Here is a 14,070-nt window from a genome sequence, read left to right as displayed (position 1 = left end):
AGATTCTGTTTCTGAAAGTTTGATTCTTAAGCTTGGTCACGCATCAGCTAGTTTTGAAGGTATGGCTCTAGTGGATTACTCTCAAAACTCCTCCTTCTCGCTGCCATGTTCAACGGCTTATGTGGCTGGCTTCTCTGAGGCTAGCCCTTCCGGAACAAAGCCGAGAAAGAGTCGAGGCAGAAGACGTCCTTATATCAGCAAGAGAAAACAAAAACCAGCTGGCCCTTCTGGAGATTTGGTCTTGATACCAAAAAAGGCTGGGTTACAAGAAGGAGTCTTGGATAAGAGGAAAGGAATAATGGTTGAAGGTAATGGAGAGAGTCAAAAAGTCGCGAGACGCAAAAAAACTGAGGTGGTCCCAAATGAGGGACCGTCCAATATCTAATGAGCATTATGAGCTGGAACTGTCAAGGATTGGGGCGGCCTCAAGACTTGACGGTTCAGCGTCTCCTGGAGATGCGTAAGAAACATTTCCCGGAGATTTTGTTCTTGATGGAGACGATGAACATACGGAATGTGCTTGTAGATATCCAGGTCTGGTTGGGTTATGACAGAGTCTTCACAGTGGACCCGGTGGGTAGATGTGGAGGCTTGGCTTTGTTATGGAAGAAGGGAGTCGAGATTAAGTTTTTGTCTGTAGATAAAAATCTGTTGGACCTTCATGTAAATATGGGAGTCTCAAGTTTTTTCATGTCTTGTGTCTATGGCAATCCTAACAGCAGTCTGAGATACCAAGTTTGGGAAAAGCTCCTCCGGATTGGTATTCCAAGGAAGGATTGCTGGTGCATGGTAGGGGATTTTAATGAAATTTTGCACAATGGAGAGAAACTGGGTGGACCAAGACGAAGTGAATCATCCTTTGCTGACTTTGGGAACATGCTTAAAGGTTGTGAGATGTTAGAGCTCTCAAGCACTGGTAATAGCTTCACCTGGAGTGGTAGAAGAATGGATTTATGGATTCAATGCAAGCTGGACCGATGTTTTGGAAATAAATCTTGGTTTAGATCATTTCCAGTCTCAAATCAAGCTTTCCTTGAAAAAAAAGGGTCTGACCATAGACCTGTTTTGGTTAAGTTGGTGTCATCTCAAGAAGCTTACAGGGGCTCTTTCAGATTTGACAAGAGGATGTTGCACAAGCCTTTGGTCAGAGAATCGGTTTTAAATGCTTGGCAGGCCTCCTCTTCAGTTTTTGGTCAATCGGTCTTTGAGAGGCTGAGAAGATGCCGTAGATCCCTCAGTAAATGGAAAAGAGAGAATGTTACCAATGCTCAGACAAAGATCAACAAGATTCAAGAGGAGATTGAGTCTGAACATGCTGCTGTGTTTCCTTCCTTTTCCAGGATGGCGACGCTTAAGAGAGACATGGTTTTAGCCCACAGAGAGGAGGAGAGTTTCTGGTCTCAAAAATCTCGTCAGAAATGGATGCATTCGGGAGACAAAAATACCAAGTATTTTCATGCATCTGTCAAGGCGGAAAGAAACAGGAATGGCTTAGACAAACTTATCGATGATCAGGGTGCTTCTCACTGTTCTGAGGTGTCTAAGGGGAATGTGGCTGCAGATTATTTTCAAAAATTGTTCTCCTCTTCTTATCCTGCAGAGTCTGACCTGCAGTTTTTCCAAGACTTTGTTCCGCGGGTTACTTCTGAGATGAATGACTCCCTGCTGGCTGAGGTCACCAAAGAGGAAGTAAAAGCTGCAGTTTTCTCCATAGTGCCCCTGGGGCTGATGGCATGACTGGCTGTTTTTTTCAGCAATATTGGGACATCGTGGGTGGTCAGATTACTGAAGAAGTCATTGGTTTTTTCAAGCATGGTGTCTTCCAGAATGAATGAAATCTTACTCAGTTGTGTCTAATCCCTAAGAAAGTGAATGCTTCGACTATGGTAGATTTGAGACCGATTAGCTTATGCTCTGTGATGTACAAGGTCATATCAAAGATTCCGGTCTCAAGACTCAAGCCCCTGCTGTCTGTTATCATTTCTCCTAATCAATCCGCTTTTGTGGAGGAAAGACTTATCTCAGACAACATCTTAATTGCACATGAAGTTGTTCATAGTTTGAGAACCCATGCCAACACTGCTAAAGACTTCATGGCAATCAAGACTGATATGTCAAAAGCAAATTAATGGAGTTATTTGAGGGCTTTGTTATCTGCTCTAGGGTTTCATACTACTTGGATTGATTTGGTAATGGTTTGTGTCACCACTGTCTCTTATTCTATTTTGATTAATGGTCAAGCTTTTGGAATGGTAATGCCACAAAGAGGTTTGCGTCAGGGAGATCCTCTTTCTCCTTTTCTCTTTGTCTTGTGCACCGAAGGTTTGTCCCATTTGTTGAACAAAGCTGAAATGGATGGAAAAATAAATGGGCTGCAGTTCTCCCCCCATGGTCCATCTATCCATCACCTCTTATTCGCTGATGACACCTTGTTTGTCTGCAAAGCAGAAGTTTCTCAGTGTGCTGCTATACAGGAGATTCTTGAGATTTATGGAAGAGCTACGGGTCAGATCATCAACAAAGATAAATCTAGTATCACCTTTGGGGATAAAGTTGATAACTCCATTAAAGTGCTGATTAAGGACAAGCTGTTGATCAATAATGAAGGTGGTGCAGGCACTTATTTGGGTCTCCCCGAGTGTTTCAGTGGCTCAAAAAAAGACATGCTTGAGTATATCAACGAAAGACTGAAAAACAAGCTGTCGGGATGGTTTGCTAGGACACTGTCACAGGGTGGCAAAGAGATTTTGATCAAATCTGTGGCAATGTCCATGCCTGTTTACGCCATGTCCTGTTTTAAGCTACCTAAGTCTACTTGCACAGCTTTGTCTAGTGTTATCTCCTCATTTTGGTGGGATACAATGGAAAACAACAAAAAGATCCATTGGGTGGCCTGGGACAGGATGTGTCTTCCCAAAGATTTGGGTGGTTTTGGGTTTAAAGACATTGAGGTCTTCAATCAAGCACTTTTAGCCAAGCAGGCCTGGAGACTACTAAACAATTCTACCTATCTGTTTTCTCTTTTCTTCAAGAGCAGATATTTTCCAGATTCAGGCTTTCTTCAAGCGATCACGGGCAGCAGACCCTCCTTTGCTTGGAGGAGCATTCTCCATGGTAAGCTGCTCCTGGAAAAAGGGCTCAGGCTGTGCATTGGTGATGGTAGGTCTACTAGTGTTTGGACGGGTCAGTGGCTTCTTGATGGAAGAATGAGAGCCCCTCTTATGAAAAACATTTTGATTAATTTGGATTTGATGGTTAATGAGCTGATTAACCCTATCTCAAAATCTTGGGACATGGAGACCCTTGATGAGCTCTTTTTTTCCAGCAGATATTGAGATCATTTGCAAGTCAAAGCCTCTGGTTTCTGAGCCGGATTATAGGGTTTGGTGTCACAACAAAAGTGGAGAGTATTCGGTTAGATCTGGGTATTGGCTTGCAAATCGTGACCAGAACCATGCTTCTCTTATGGTAGCTGATGCTCAGCCCTCCATAAATCCCATTAAAATTCTGATTTGGGAAATTTTGGCTCCTTCCAAGATCAAGGTCTTCATGTGGAAAGCTGTGAGTGGAGCAATCCCAGTGGCTGAGAAATTGGCTAGTAGGGGTGTCTCTTTGGACCAGAGATGTCAGTTGTGTGGTCTCGAGGGTGAAACTATCAATCATCTTCTCTTTGTGTGCACTCTTGCTAGGCAGGTTTGGGCTTTGTCTAATTTACCCTCTCCGGAAGATGGCTTTGGTGGTCACTCTCTATACTTCAACATGTTCTTTATCTTAAATCTGGCAAAGAATTCCCATATCCAAGCTGAAAAAAGAAGAGCTATCCCATGGATCCTTTGGAGGCTTTGGAAAAATCGCAACATTCTAGTCTTTGAGGGTTTGATTTTTCAGGTTTTGGACTTGATTCAAAAGATTCAGGATGATGCAGATGAATGGTTCCTTGCACAGCAAGTTGATCAGGAGTTTCAGGCCATTGATCGTAAGAACAGCCATACGGCAAACTCGATATGGCGACCCCCTGAAAAACCATGGCTTAAGTGTAATCTGGCTTCTTCCTGAGACAGAGGTAAGAGAACGGGTGGTGCTGCTTGGGTTTTGAGGAACTGCAATGGCACTGTCCTTCTCCACAGCCGCTGCTCCTTCTCCTCTGTGGTCTCTAAGGATGCTGCTGATCTTCTCTGCTGGCTTTGGGCCATTGATAGCATGACAAGTCTAAAAATCAGAAATGTGTGCTTTGCTGTGGAGTCTAATGATCTTTTGCAGCTGTCCAAAGACCAGCGGCTTGGCCATCTTTTACGCATCAGTCTAAGATTCTTTTGAAGGCTTTACTCCTTATTCCTTGTTGGAAGTTTGTTAAAGAGAATAGGAAATCAAATCAAGGCGCCTTTCGTATTGCTAAAAGCGTAACTAATGAGGATCGCAGACAATCATAAGTGGCTTCAGGCTACCCCTTTTGGTTGAAGGATTTGTTCACTGAAGAGATGTGTATTGCCTAGTGTAATGCGTTTTTTGTTTTCTCTGATGGTGATTGTCTCTGATCCTATTTTTTGAGTTACTGCTTTCTCTCAGTTTGTAATGCTAACGGTTCTCATTATAATGGAATTACTCAGTCGAAAAAAAAAAAAAAAAACTTCATATACTCGAAAATAGGGGTGGGCATTCGGGTATGCGGGTCGGGTTCGGGTAAAACCCGATCGGGTACGGGTCTTTCGGGTAGAGGAGTTTAGGACCCAATAGGGTAAATCTAAAATATCGGTTCGGTTTCGGTTCGGGTCTAATCGGGTTCGGGTCGGTTCGGGTTTAGATTTTTAGAACCGCTAAATACCCGAAAAAATCGGGCACCCATCGGGTTCGGATATTTTATACCCAAATACCCAAAATTTTACCAAATACCCGAATTTTACCCGAAATTTTACTCTAATATCCGAATTTTATCCGCAATTTTACTCAAATATCCGAGTTTCATCCAAAAATTTATCCGAATAACCGGAATTTTGTCCAAATATTTAAAAAATTTACAAGCATCTCGCGTATAAATATATTTAGTCTTAAATATATAAATATAAGTGCATTTAATTTTGGTAATTACTCTCGGATATTTGGATATAAATGTATTTAGCTCAAATATTACATATATATAAAGTTTTTATATGTATAAGTATAAGTAATTTCGGGTAATCGGGTACCCGTTCGGGTATCGGGTTCGGATCGGGTTTTACCCTATACCCACGGGTACGACAATACAAGACCCAATAGGATAAATAGCTAATACCCGTACCCGCACCGAACCGGTTTTTTTGGGTCGGTTTCGGTTCGGGTACTCGGGTACGGTTTTTTTGCCCAGGCCTACTCGAAAATCTAAACTCTATAGGCCGAAAAAGGGAAAAATGTCGTTTAATTGCTGAACTTTCAAAAAATGGCCGTTTAATACGTGAACTTCTCATGTGGCCAGTTTAAACATGAACTTAACGTTGACCGGCCATTTTAACTAAATGTAGTCGTTGACTACGCCAAAAAGCCACACCGTTAGCAGTCACTAACTGAGCCGATAACGGCCGTTTAACCCTCGTTAATGAGTCTCCGTTAGACCGAAAACGACGTCGTTTTACTCTTAAACCAAACCCCAAAATCGAAATCGATTTTATCCCCTTTCATAAACCTCAAATCCCTAAATTTCAATTCTTTGAGCTTTCAATCTCTCACTTCATCGTTCCCAATTTTAATTTCTTTGAGCTTTCAATCTCAATCTTCATCGAATTCTCGAGAGTGAGCTCAAGAAATGAGTTGCAGTTCTGGGAATTCTTGTGTTAAAGACGGTGGATGTGGCTTCCGTGGGTTTCCTTCGAAGTGTCATTGCGGGCTAGACGTCGTCATCTATACATCGGCGACGAAGCAGAACCCTGGAAGACCTTTCTTCCGTTGTCCAACCAAACAAGATGTAAGTAGATTTGATTTTATATCTTCTTGTGTTTTGAAAATTGTTCATAATTTGTTTGTAAATGTACAGGATCATTTGTTTAAATGGGTCGAAGATGGTGTATACGAGGAGGTTGTTGATGCTCTTCCAAAATTCTCCATCATTGACAGCAAAATAGAGAATGCCAAATCTGAAGTTGCTGTCGAGATTGAAGAGTTAAAGGTCATGATCAAAGAATTGAAGGACGAAGGAATGTGGAGCAAAAGGGAAATAAAGAAATGGAAAACGATGATCAAAGTGTGTTTAGTGAGCCTTTGTGTTGCTGTCATTGTCTTTGTTATCCTACTGTTTGGTGTTGGAGACAAAAGACATAAGTTAGTTCTTGGTTACTAGGTGTGCATTAGTGTCTTATTTGGTTTGTGTCTTTGTCTTTGGTCTTGGTTCATGTTTCTCTTGTTTGTGGCTTCTCTTGTTTTAGTTTTGTGTTGTGTCTTGTTTGTGTCGTGTCTTGTATGAGTTTGTATCTTTTGCAATGAAATGGTATTTCTGAAAATGAGAAGTTAAGAGAGAACCATTGATAGAACCATTCATACATTACAACAATGATGTCATAGACACAAAAAGAAAGCCGAGTGGAGGATCATGTCATAAAGACAAGTTCAAAAAACAAAAAAGAAAGCTGAGTGGAAGATCATGTCATAAAGACAAGTTCAAACAACAACAAAAGAAAGCCGAGACTAAGCTTATGTCAGCCAACAAAAAATTGAGACTAAGCTTAAGAGGAACACTGAAACCATGATGCCAATCCACCAAGTCCTTGTGCTTGTCCTTGTGCTTGTGCTTGTGCTTGGGGTTGTGCTGCTGCTTGTGCTTGTGCAGATCCATGTCTGCATCATCATCGCTATCTCCACCACCTGTTGCATCAACTCCACCACCTGTTGCATCAACACCACCATTATCATCGTTACCTTCACCAGCTGCTACATCGACTTGAGTTTCAACTCCAGCATCCACATCATCACCGCCTACTGCGTCATCAACAGCATCGCAGTCTTCATCACCATACACCGCACAGTCATCTTCTTTGTCGGGGACGGGGTCAGGTTCATTTCCAGGATCTTCATCAACCTCTAAAGCTCTGACTTTTCTTCGTTTTCGACGCCTGCCTGGACCACGAGCTGTCTCTGAAACGCCTTCCGCCGGTGGAGCTTGAACTTCGTCCCCGACGACCATCTCCGATTCGACTCGAGCTTCAGCTTCAACACTCTCTGCTTCGCCTCGTATAGGAGATCCAATCCTCGTTATGGCGCCATTCTTCCGAACTAAGACCATTTGGGAAAACAATTTGAAGTTTGGGGATTTCTAGGATTAGGGTTCTTAATTTGGGGTTTTGAGAAATATTAGGGATTTCAAAATCGATTTGGGAATTTGACTTTGGTTAGGTGTAAAACGACATCGTTTATATTAATAACGGAATGGTTAACGAGTGTAAACGTCCGTTAGCGGATCTGTTAACGACAGATAACGGTGTGGCGTTTTGGCCTGGTCAACGCGTTCATCTTGTTAAAATGGCCAGTCAACTTTAAGTTTATGATTAAATTGGCTATATCAGAAGTTCACGTATTAAACGGCCATTTTTTGAAAGTTCGGCTATTAAACGACATTTTTCCCGGCCGAAAAACCATTCATCTAATTCCTCCATTTTTTTTTTTTATAACGTTTGAAATCTGTAACGACTCTTATTATTTTTAATTGAATTTTCGTTTTGGTTTTCAGCTAAAATATTGGGAAGAGCAGAAGCAAATTCACACCAATTGGCACCGCCATAATTCATACACCACGTGTCAGCATATTACGGAGCGTATGTAGGGCCCACTTCCAACAGACCAGTGACCAGATATATCACTCGCTTTGTACGGCAATTTGTGCACCAAAAATATCTCTCTCTTCTTCACACTCTCTCCCACACAGTTTTCTTCTCCAGGTCTAGTCAACGACGGTCAAAGCAAATTCTTCCGTCGTCGTCTCTTATTTTTTTTTCTCAGAAACCGATAACGATGACGGATACGACGGACGATATCGCAGAGGAGATTTCATTTCAGAGCTTCGAGGATGACTGTAAATTGCTCGGAAGTCTCTTTAACGACGTCTTGCAGAGAGAAGTCGGCACCGATTTCATGGAGAAAATCGAACGGACTCGGGTTCTCGCTCAGGTTTTTTGCTTTCTATTTGACTTCACTCTCTGTTTCGAAGCTTTGTTGTGTTTTTTTTCCGTCTTCTGTTCGAGAACCTGTACCGTTCTTCTCCGATCCGTCGGAGAACTGAAAATGGATTCTAACGAATGATTTATGTAGGCTACGATCGGTTTGTTTGTAAAGGAAATGGAAATATAGGAGAGATCTTTTACGAATTGCTTGTGGTTGACGATAAGTGTTTGGTTGTTCTCCGATATTTACTGTTTGTGTTTGATTTATACTGTCGAGAATCATCGTTTTGTTTTAGATCTGGAGTATGCGCTTTAGTTATCGTCTTTCACTAGTTGGAGACTGGATTCTGGAATTTTTACGATGAAGTTTCTTGCTAGATATTAGATAAAGAGTTATAGACCCTGTGATGATACTATTTTTATTTGGCTTTAACTTTCAGAGTGCTTTAAATCTTCGTTTGGCTGGTATTGAAGATACAGCAGAGCTTTTGGAGAAGCAACTGACTTCTGAAATATCAAAGATGTCACTGGAGGAAGCATTGACACTGGCTCGTGCGTTCAGCCATTTTCTGAATCTGATGGGCATTGCCGAAACCCATCACAGGTGACCTATAATTGACCTCCATATGTCAAAAGAATGAAAACATTTAGTCTATGATCTCTGTCACATAATGAAGTCTGGATACTTGGGACGATTTTATGTTTTGCTTTGCTTAATCAGTTAATCCTCTTTGAAGCCTGAAAGATTGCTTAATCATTTAGGCAAAATGTTTACTATTTTCAGAGTTCGTAAAGTCTGTAACGTTCCACAACTTTCAAGATCATGCAACGATGTATTCAGTAAGCTATTGCAAGGTGGAATTTCCCCAGATGAGCTTTACGACACAGTTTGCAAGCAGGTATACTTCATTGTTCTTCTTTACCAGTTACTTGATATATCTCGTTTTGGTATTTCTGATAGATTGATAACTTGTAACTGCAAGATTGAGCTCATAGAATGCCATTTCAATCCGAATTAAATCCTATTTGCGTACTAAACTTTAATAAATACAGGAAGTTGAAATTGTTCTTACTGCGCACCCCACTCAAATCAACCGGCGAACCTTGCAGTACAAACATATTAGAATGGCTGTAAGTTGTTGCTAATTATGACATTTATTGCTATACTTGTTTCAAGAAATCTTAGGTTTATGGGCTTTGTACTTTTGAATTGCAATAAAATACTACTTGCAGCATCTTCTAGAATACAACGATAGACCAGACCTTGGACTTGAAGATCGAGAAACGGTTATTGAGGATCTGGTACTATCTTCCTAAATACATTCCCAAGAATTTCTATGCTGAAGCAGTACAGCTAATACTTTCATTTCGTTTAAAAGGTTAGGGAGATAACTTCATTGTGGCAGACTGATGAACTTAGACGTCAGAAACCTACTCCTGTTGATGAAGCTAGGTCTGGTATGTTAATTAAAGGTTGTAAATGTCTTAGAACTTTACTTTGATAAACCAAGGTATTGCTACAAGTATGTGTAATTCCCCTGTGTCAGGTCTGAACATTGTTGAGCAATCTCTTTGGAAAGCTGTACCACATTACTTGCGTCGTGTCAGCAGTTCTTTGAAGAAGGTTTTTCTTGTTTTTCTCATTTATTACTAATTTTGAATGCTAAAGTGACTTGATACTGATTTATTTGCCCAAAAAAAAAAAATCACTTGATACTGACACAATGATATTCTCTATGTCCTCTTCAGCTCACGGGGAAACCACTCCCATTAACTTGCACCCCAATAAAGTTTGGTTCCTGGATGGGTGGTGATAGAGATGGAAATCCAAATGTCAAGGCAAAGGTGAGCCTTCTATAAAATTTCTTCCCCCCTGAATAATCAGTTTATGTAGGGGTGAGAATGCGAGCTTTACTTGGGATTTCTACGTTGTTTTAAGATAGGATTATTATTTTGCTGGTATAGAGAAATTTTAGTATTAAGTTGCTAACACACATGGTTTTTATCAATAAATTTTCAGGTCACCAAAGAAGTATCACTCATGTCTAGATGGATGGCTATTGATCTGTACATAAGAGAGATCGATAGCTTAAGATTTGAATTGTCTATGAATCGATGCAGCGATAGATTGTCCAGATTGGCAGATGAAATTCTAGAAAAAGGTATGCTTCTGGGGGACATCTCATGTCTCAGTTTTCTCTTGATTTTTGAGAACACAAAACTTCAAGATGTGCTTTTTTCTCCTCAGAAGCTTCTGGTCAAGATCACCTTGAATGTTGGGGTCCGAATGCTGGTAGAAGCCAACAAAAATTTCCAAGCCAGCAGGGCTTATCCCTACCCACCCAACTTCCACCTAGAGCTGACCTTCCCTCATGCACTGGTATACAAGCATGCGTACATATTTTCTTCTATATTCACCCCTCATCTTACTAAGTTTCCGATGTCCTACTTGCAGAATGTGGTGAATCACAGTATCCCAAACTTGAAGTTCCTGTGACAGATTATACGCCCCTCAATCGTCAGGTGAAGCATAGCTCTAAAGATTCTGACATATGCCTCATTTGTTTTGTTACTTATGGTTTTATCCAGTATTGAAATAAACTTTGGCTGAGTTTGTCTGTTTTTGAAATTTCGTTTGATTTTCTTCCTTTAAATAGGATGTTCAGGGAATTTCTAGTAATGGCTCAGGCCAAAGTTTGCAAATAAGGATAGCTAACGGAACTTCCGTCAACTCTAATGGCTCTCAGCAAAGTCTTACTCCGCGAGGTTCTTCCTCCTCGAGTTCTCAACTTCTTCAGAAAAAACTATTTGCAGAGTCTCAGAATGGGAGGACCAGTTTTCAGAAGCTATTAGAACCAACTCCACCCAAACGGGCTGGAATAGCTCCTTATCGGATTGTTCTTGGCGAAGTAAAGGAAAAGGTGCTGATCCTTCTAAACTTTTTGTCATTAAGCTCATGTAAAGAGCCGGATTTAGCATCATCAAAAAAGTGAAAAAATTCATGTCTATATTGGCCAGAGCATTTATCTTGAGCAACTTGTTCTTAATTTACAATCTTCTCACTATTACGAATTTATAACCATCTTGATAAATTCTATTATCTTGAGTAAATGATGCTTACACGTAATAATCTGTGATTACAGCTTCTGAAGACGCGGAGACTTCTGGAACTTCTTCTTGAGGGTCTTCCTTGTGAATATGATCCTTGGGATTACTATGAAACATCGGACCAACTTCTAGAACCGCTACTCCTCTGCTATGAATCTCTGGTAAGGCCTTGATTCATTCGAAATTGTCTTTGCATTAAAAATCATGAACTGCATACGTAAAAATCATTTTTTTCTCAGCAATCATCTGATGCCGGAGTATTAGCTGATGGCCGGCTTTCCGATCTGATCCGTAGAGTTGCTACCTTTGGCATGGTTTTGATGAAACTTGATTTGCGCCAGGTGCGTTTTTCTCCTTCTTGTTTTGGCTCTCTGTTTGTGATACCTGTATGATATAGGATTCATTAATCAGGAAGCTGCAAGGCATTCTGAAGCTTTGGATGCAATTACGACATACTTGGACATGGGCACATATAGTGAATGGAATGAAGAGAAGAAACTAGAGTTTTTGACTAGAGAATTGAAAGGGAAACGACCCCTTGTCCCTCCAAATATTGAGGTCAGCAAACACTGACTTTGAATTTCTTTTAATGTTAGGCTCATGTCTCTGAAAATAATTATGAATTTTAACTAGTAATTGCAACGTATCTTACTGATAGACCAAATGGAGTGATCAATAACTTGTCTGTTTCTGCGTTTACTTAAGGAAGGCCAGTGTGATGATACAAAAGTGATCTCTGATTATATCTCCTGTACTTTTATGTTTTAACACCATTAAGAAAACTATTGAACCTTTTCAGGTTGGTCCTGAAGTAAAAGAAGTACTAGACACCTTCCGGGTTGCTGCTGAGCTAGGAAGTGAATCACTTGGAGCTTACGTGATTTCCATGGCCTCAAATGTATGACAGCTTTAAGTCTTTCACAATCACTTCTTTGCTGAAGCTATTGTGGACGAGTAGCTGATGACATTGATTTTTTGCTACTTGTAGGCAAGTGATGTCCTCGCTGTGGAACTTCTGCAGAAAGATGCTCGTCTTGCCGTCAGTGGTGATCTGGGAAGGCCATGTCCTGCTGGAACGTGAGTTTAATTTCTTGTATGAATACTTCATTGTTAATCATCTTTCCCTCTGCATACTTTTATATACTGGTGACCTCTTCTAGAGGTTAAGTCTATGTATCTTATATTTTGATGGCATAAGTTATTGGTGTGCTGATTTTAATTTTGTTATATGATAGACTGCGAGTGGTGCCTCTTTTTGAAACGGTGAAAGATTTAAGAGACGCTGGCTCCGTGATTAGAAAATTGCTATCAATCGATTGGTACAGAGAACACATCCAAAAGAACCACACCGGCCACCAAGAGGTAGATATACTTAAAATTTCAACCATTTCTAAATTTAGAGTATGCTCTGTCTCGAAAGAAATGCAACGTTATTTATGTGCAGGTGATGGTTGGATATTCGGATTCTGGAAAAGATGCTGGACGGTTTGCTGCAGCATGGGAACTCTACAAAGCCCAGGAGGATGTTGTGGCTGCTTGCAATGAATTTGGAATCAAAATTACCTTATTCCATGGACGAGGAGGGAGTATTGGCCGAGGTGGTGGCCCAACTTATCTTGCCATACAATCCCAACCTCCTGGGTCTGTAATGGTAAGTTAATTACCCATATGGACAGTCTTTCTCTTTTCAGCAAAAGTCCTCACGTACAATCTTGCATTGACTTTGCAGGGTACTCTCCGTTCCACAGAGCAAGGCGAGATGGTGCAAGCCAAGTTTGGGCTACCACAGACGGCTGTTAGGCAGCTAGAGATTTACACAACCGCAGTGCTGCTTGCTACATTGCAGCCTCCTCAGCCACCAAGAGAAGAGAAATGGCGGAGCCTAATGGAAGATATCTCAAACATCAGCTGCCAAAACTACAGGAGCACGGTCTATGAAAACCCAGAATTCCTCTCCTACTTCCAAGAGGCAACACCTCAGGCCGAGCTCGGTTTCCTCAACATAGGAAGCCGGCCAACACGAAGAAAGAGCTCATCAGGGATTGGACATCTCAGAGCTATCCCTTGGGTTTTCGCCTGGACACAGACAAGGTTTGTCCTTCCAGCTTGGCTCGGTGTAGGAGCTGGTCTGAAAGGAGTCTGCGAGAAGGGTCACGCTGATGACCTCCAAGCAATGTACAAAGAATGGCCCTTCTTTCAGTCGACCATAGACCTTATAGAGATGGTGTTAGCTAAAGCAGATATCCCAATAGCCAAACACTACGATGAAGAGCTTGTCTCAGAGAACAGAAGAGGAATTGGTAGTGAGCTCAGGAAGGAATTGCTGACGACTGAGAAGTATGTGCTTGTGATAAGCGGTCATGAAAAGCTCTCGGAGAACAACCGGAGCCTGAAAAAGCTGATAGAGAGTAGACTTCCGTATCTAAACCCCATGAACATGCTGCAGGTAGAGATCCTCAAGAGGCTAAGACGTGATGACGACAACAACAAGCTCAGGGATGCATTGCTCATCACCATTAACGGTATTGCAGCTGGAATGAGGAACACTGGTTAAGGCACTATCAAAACACACTTTGGTTTGATTTTGCTTTGTTTTGAACTATACTTTGTGCTCGCAGAAAACCTCTGCATATGACTCCTTTTCGTCTTTTCATCTATCTGCATCTTTGCCTATTGCTATTCTATACTTCAAACCGTTGGATCTTAAGTAGTAGAGTGTAATAATCAATATAAATCACGAACTGCTTACGTCACCTTATTTTGTTAAATATCACTGGTTTGGTTTGGCACTTTGTATATTGGTAGAAAAGTCAACTGATTTTAAGAAATAGGTGCAACCAAT

At 41.1% G+C, this 14,070-nt stretch overlaps 1 protein-coding gene across 2 annotated transcripts; it reads left to right on the top strand.

Annotated features, from left to right (window-relative positions):
* Nucleotides 1-7,839: 7,839 nt before the first annotated feature.
* LOC9326740 (phosphoenolpyruvate carboxylase 4) lies at nucleotides 7,840-13,996 on the top strand. Of its 2 annotated transcripts, none has more exons than XM_021010708.1 (20): nucleotides 7,840-8,127; nucleotides 8,561-8,724; nucleotides 8,905-9,019; nucleotides 9,174-9,251; nucleotides 9,354-9,422; nucleotides 9,500-9,578; nucleotides 9,668-9,744; nucleotides 9,870-9,965; nucleotides 10,141-10,282; nucleotides 10,372-10,500; nucleotides 10,576-10,643; nucleotides 10,778-11,041; nucleotides 11,264-11,389; nucleotides 11,468-11,569; nucleotides 11,640-11,786; nucleotides 12,028-12,126; nucleotides 12,217-12,305; nucleotides 12,464-12,590; nucleotides 12,673-12,879; nucleotides 12,958-13,996. In XM_021010708.1, the coding sequence occupies exons 1-20, from the start codon at nucleotides 7,972-7,974 to the stop codon at nucleotides 13,780-13,782; spliced, it is 3,159 nt and encodes a 1,052-aa protein (XP_020866367.1). In that variant the 5' UTR covers nucleotides 7,840-7,971; the 3' UTR covers nucleotides 13,783-13,996. The 2 variants fall into 2 exon arrangements, with proteins under 2 accessions (XP_020866367.1, XP_020866365.1); XM_021010706.1 differs by having other exon boundaries at nucleotides 10,369-10,500.
* Nucleotides 13,997-14,070: the final 74 nt, after the last annotated feature.

Source organism: Arabidopsis lyrata, assembly GCF_000004255.2.
Source record: "Arabidopsis lyrata subsp. lyrata unplaced genomic scaffold ARALYscaffold_1, whole genome shotgun sequence".
Taxonomy (NCBI): domain Eukaryota; kingdom Viridiplantae; phylum Streptophyta; class Magnoliopsida; order Brassicales; family Brassicaceae; genus Arabidopsis; species Arabidopsis lyrata.
This window is presented reverse-complemented; position numbering and strand designations above follow the sequence as displayed.

Excerpts from the sequence above, each read along its gene's own strand:
- LOC9326740 (XM_021010706.1), top strand. The coding sequence starts at position 7,972 with ATGACGGATACGACGGACGATATCGCAGAGGAGATTTCATTTCAGAGC. Across the intron at positions 9,423-9,499 it reads AAACGGTTATTGAGGATCTG|GTTAGGGAGATAACTTCATT; the intron begins GTACTATCTTCC and ends TTCGTTTAAAAG. Across the intron at positions 11,390-11,467 it reads TCCTCTGCTATGAATCTCTG|CAATCATCTGATGCCGGAGT; the intron begins GTAAGGCCTTGA and ends TTTTTTTCTCAG.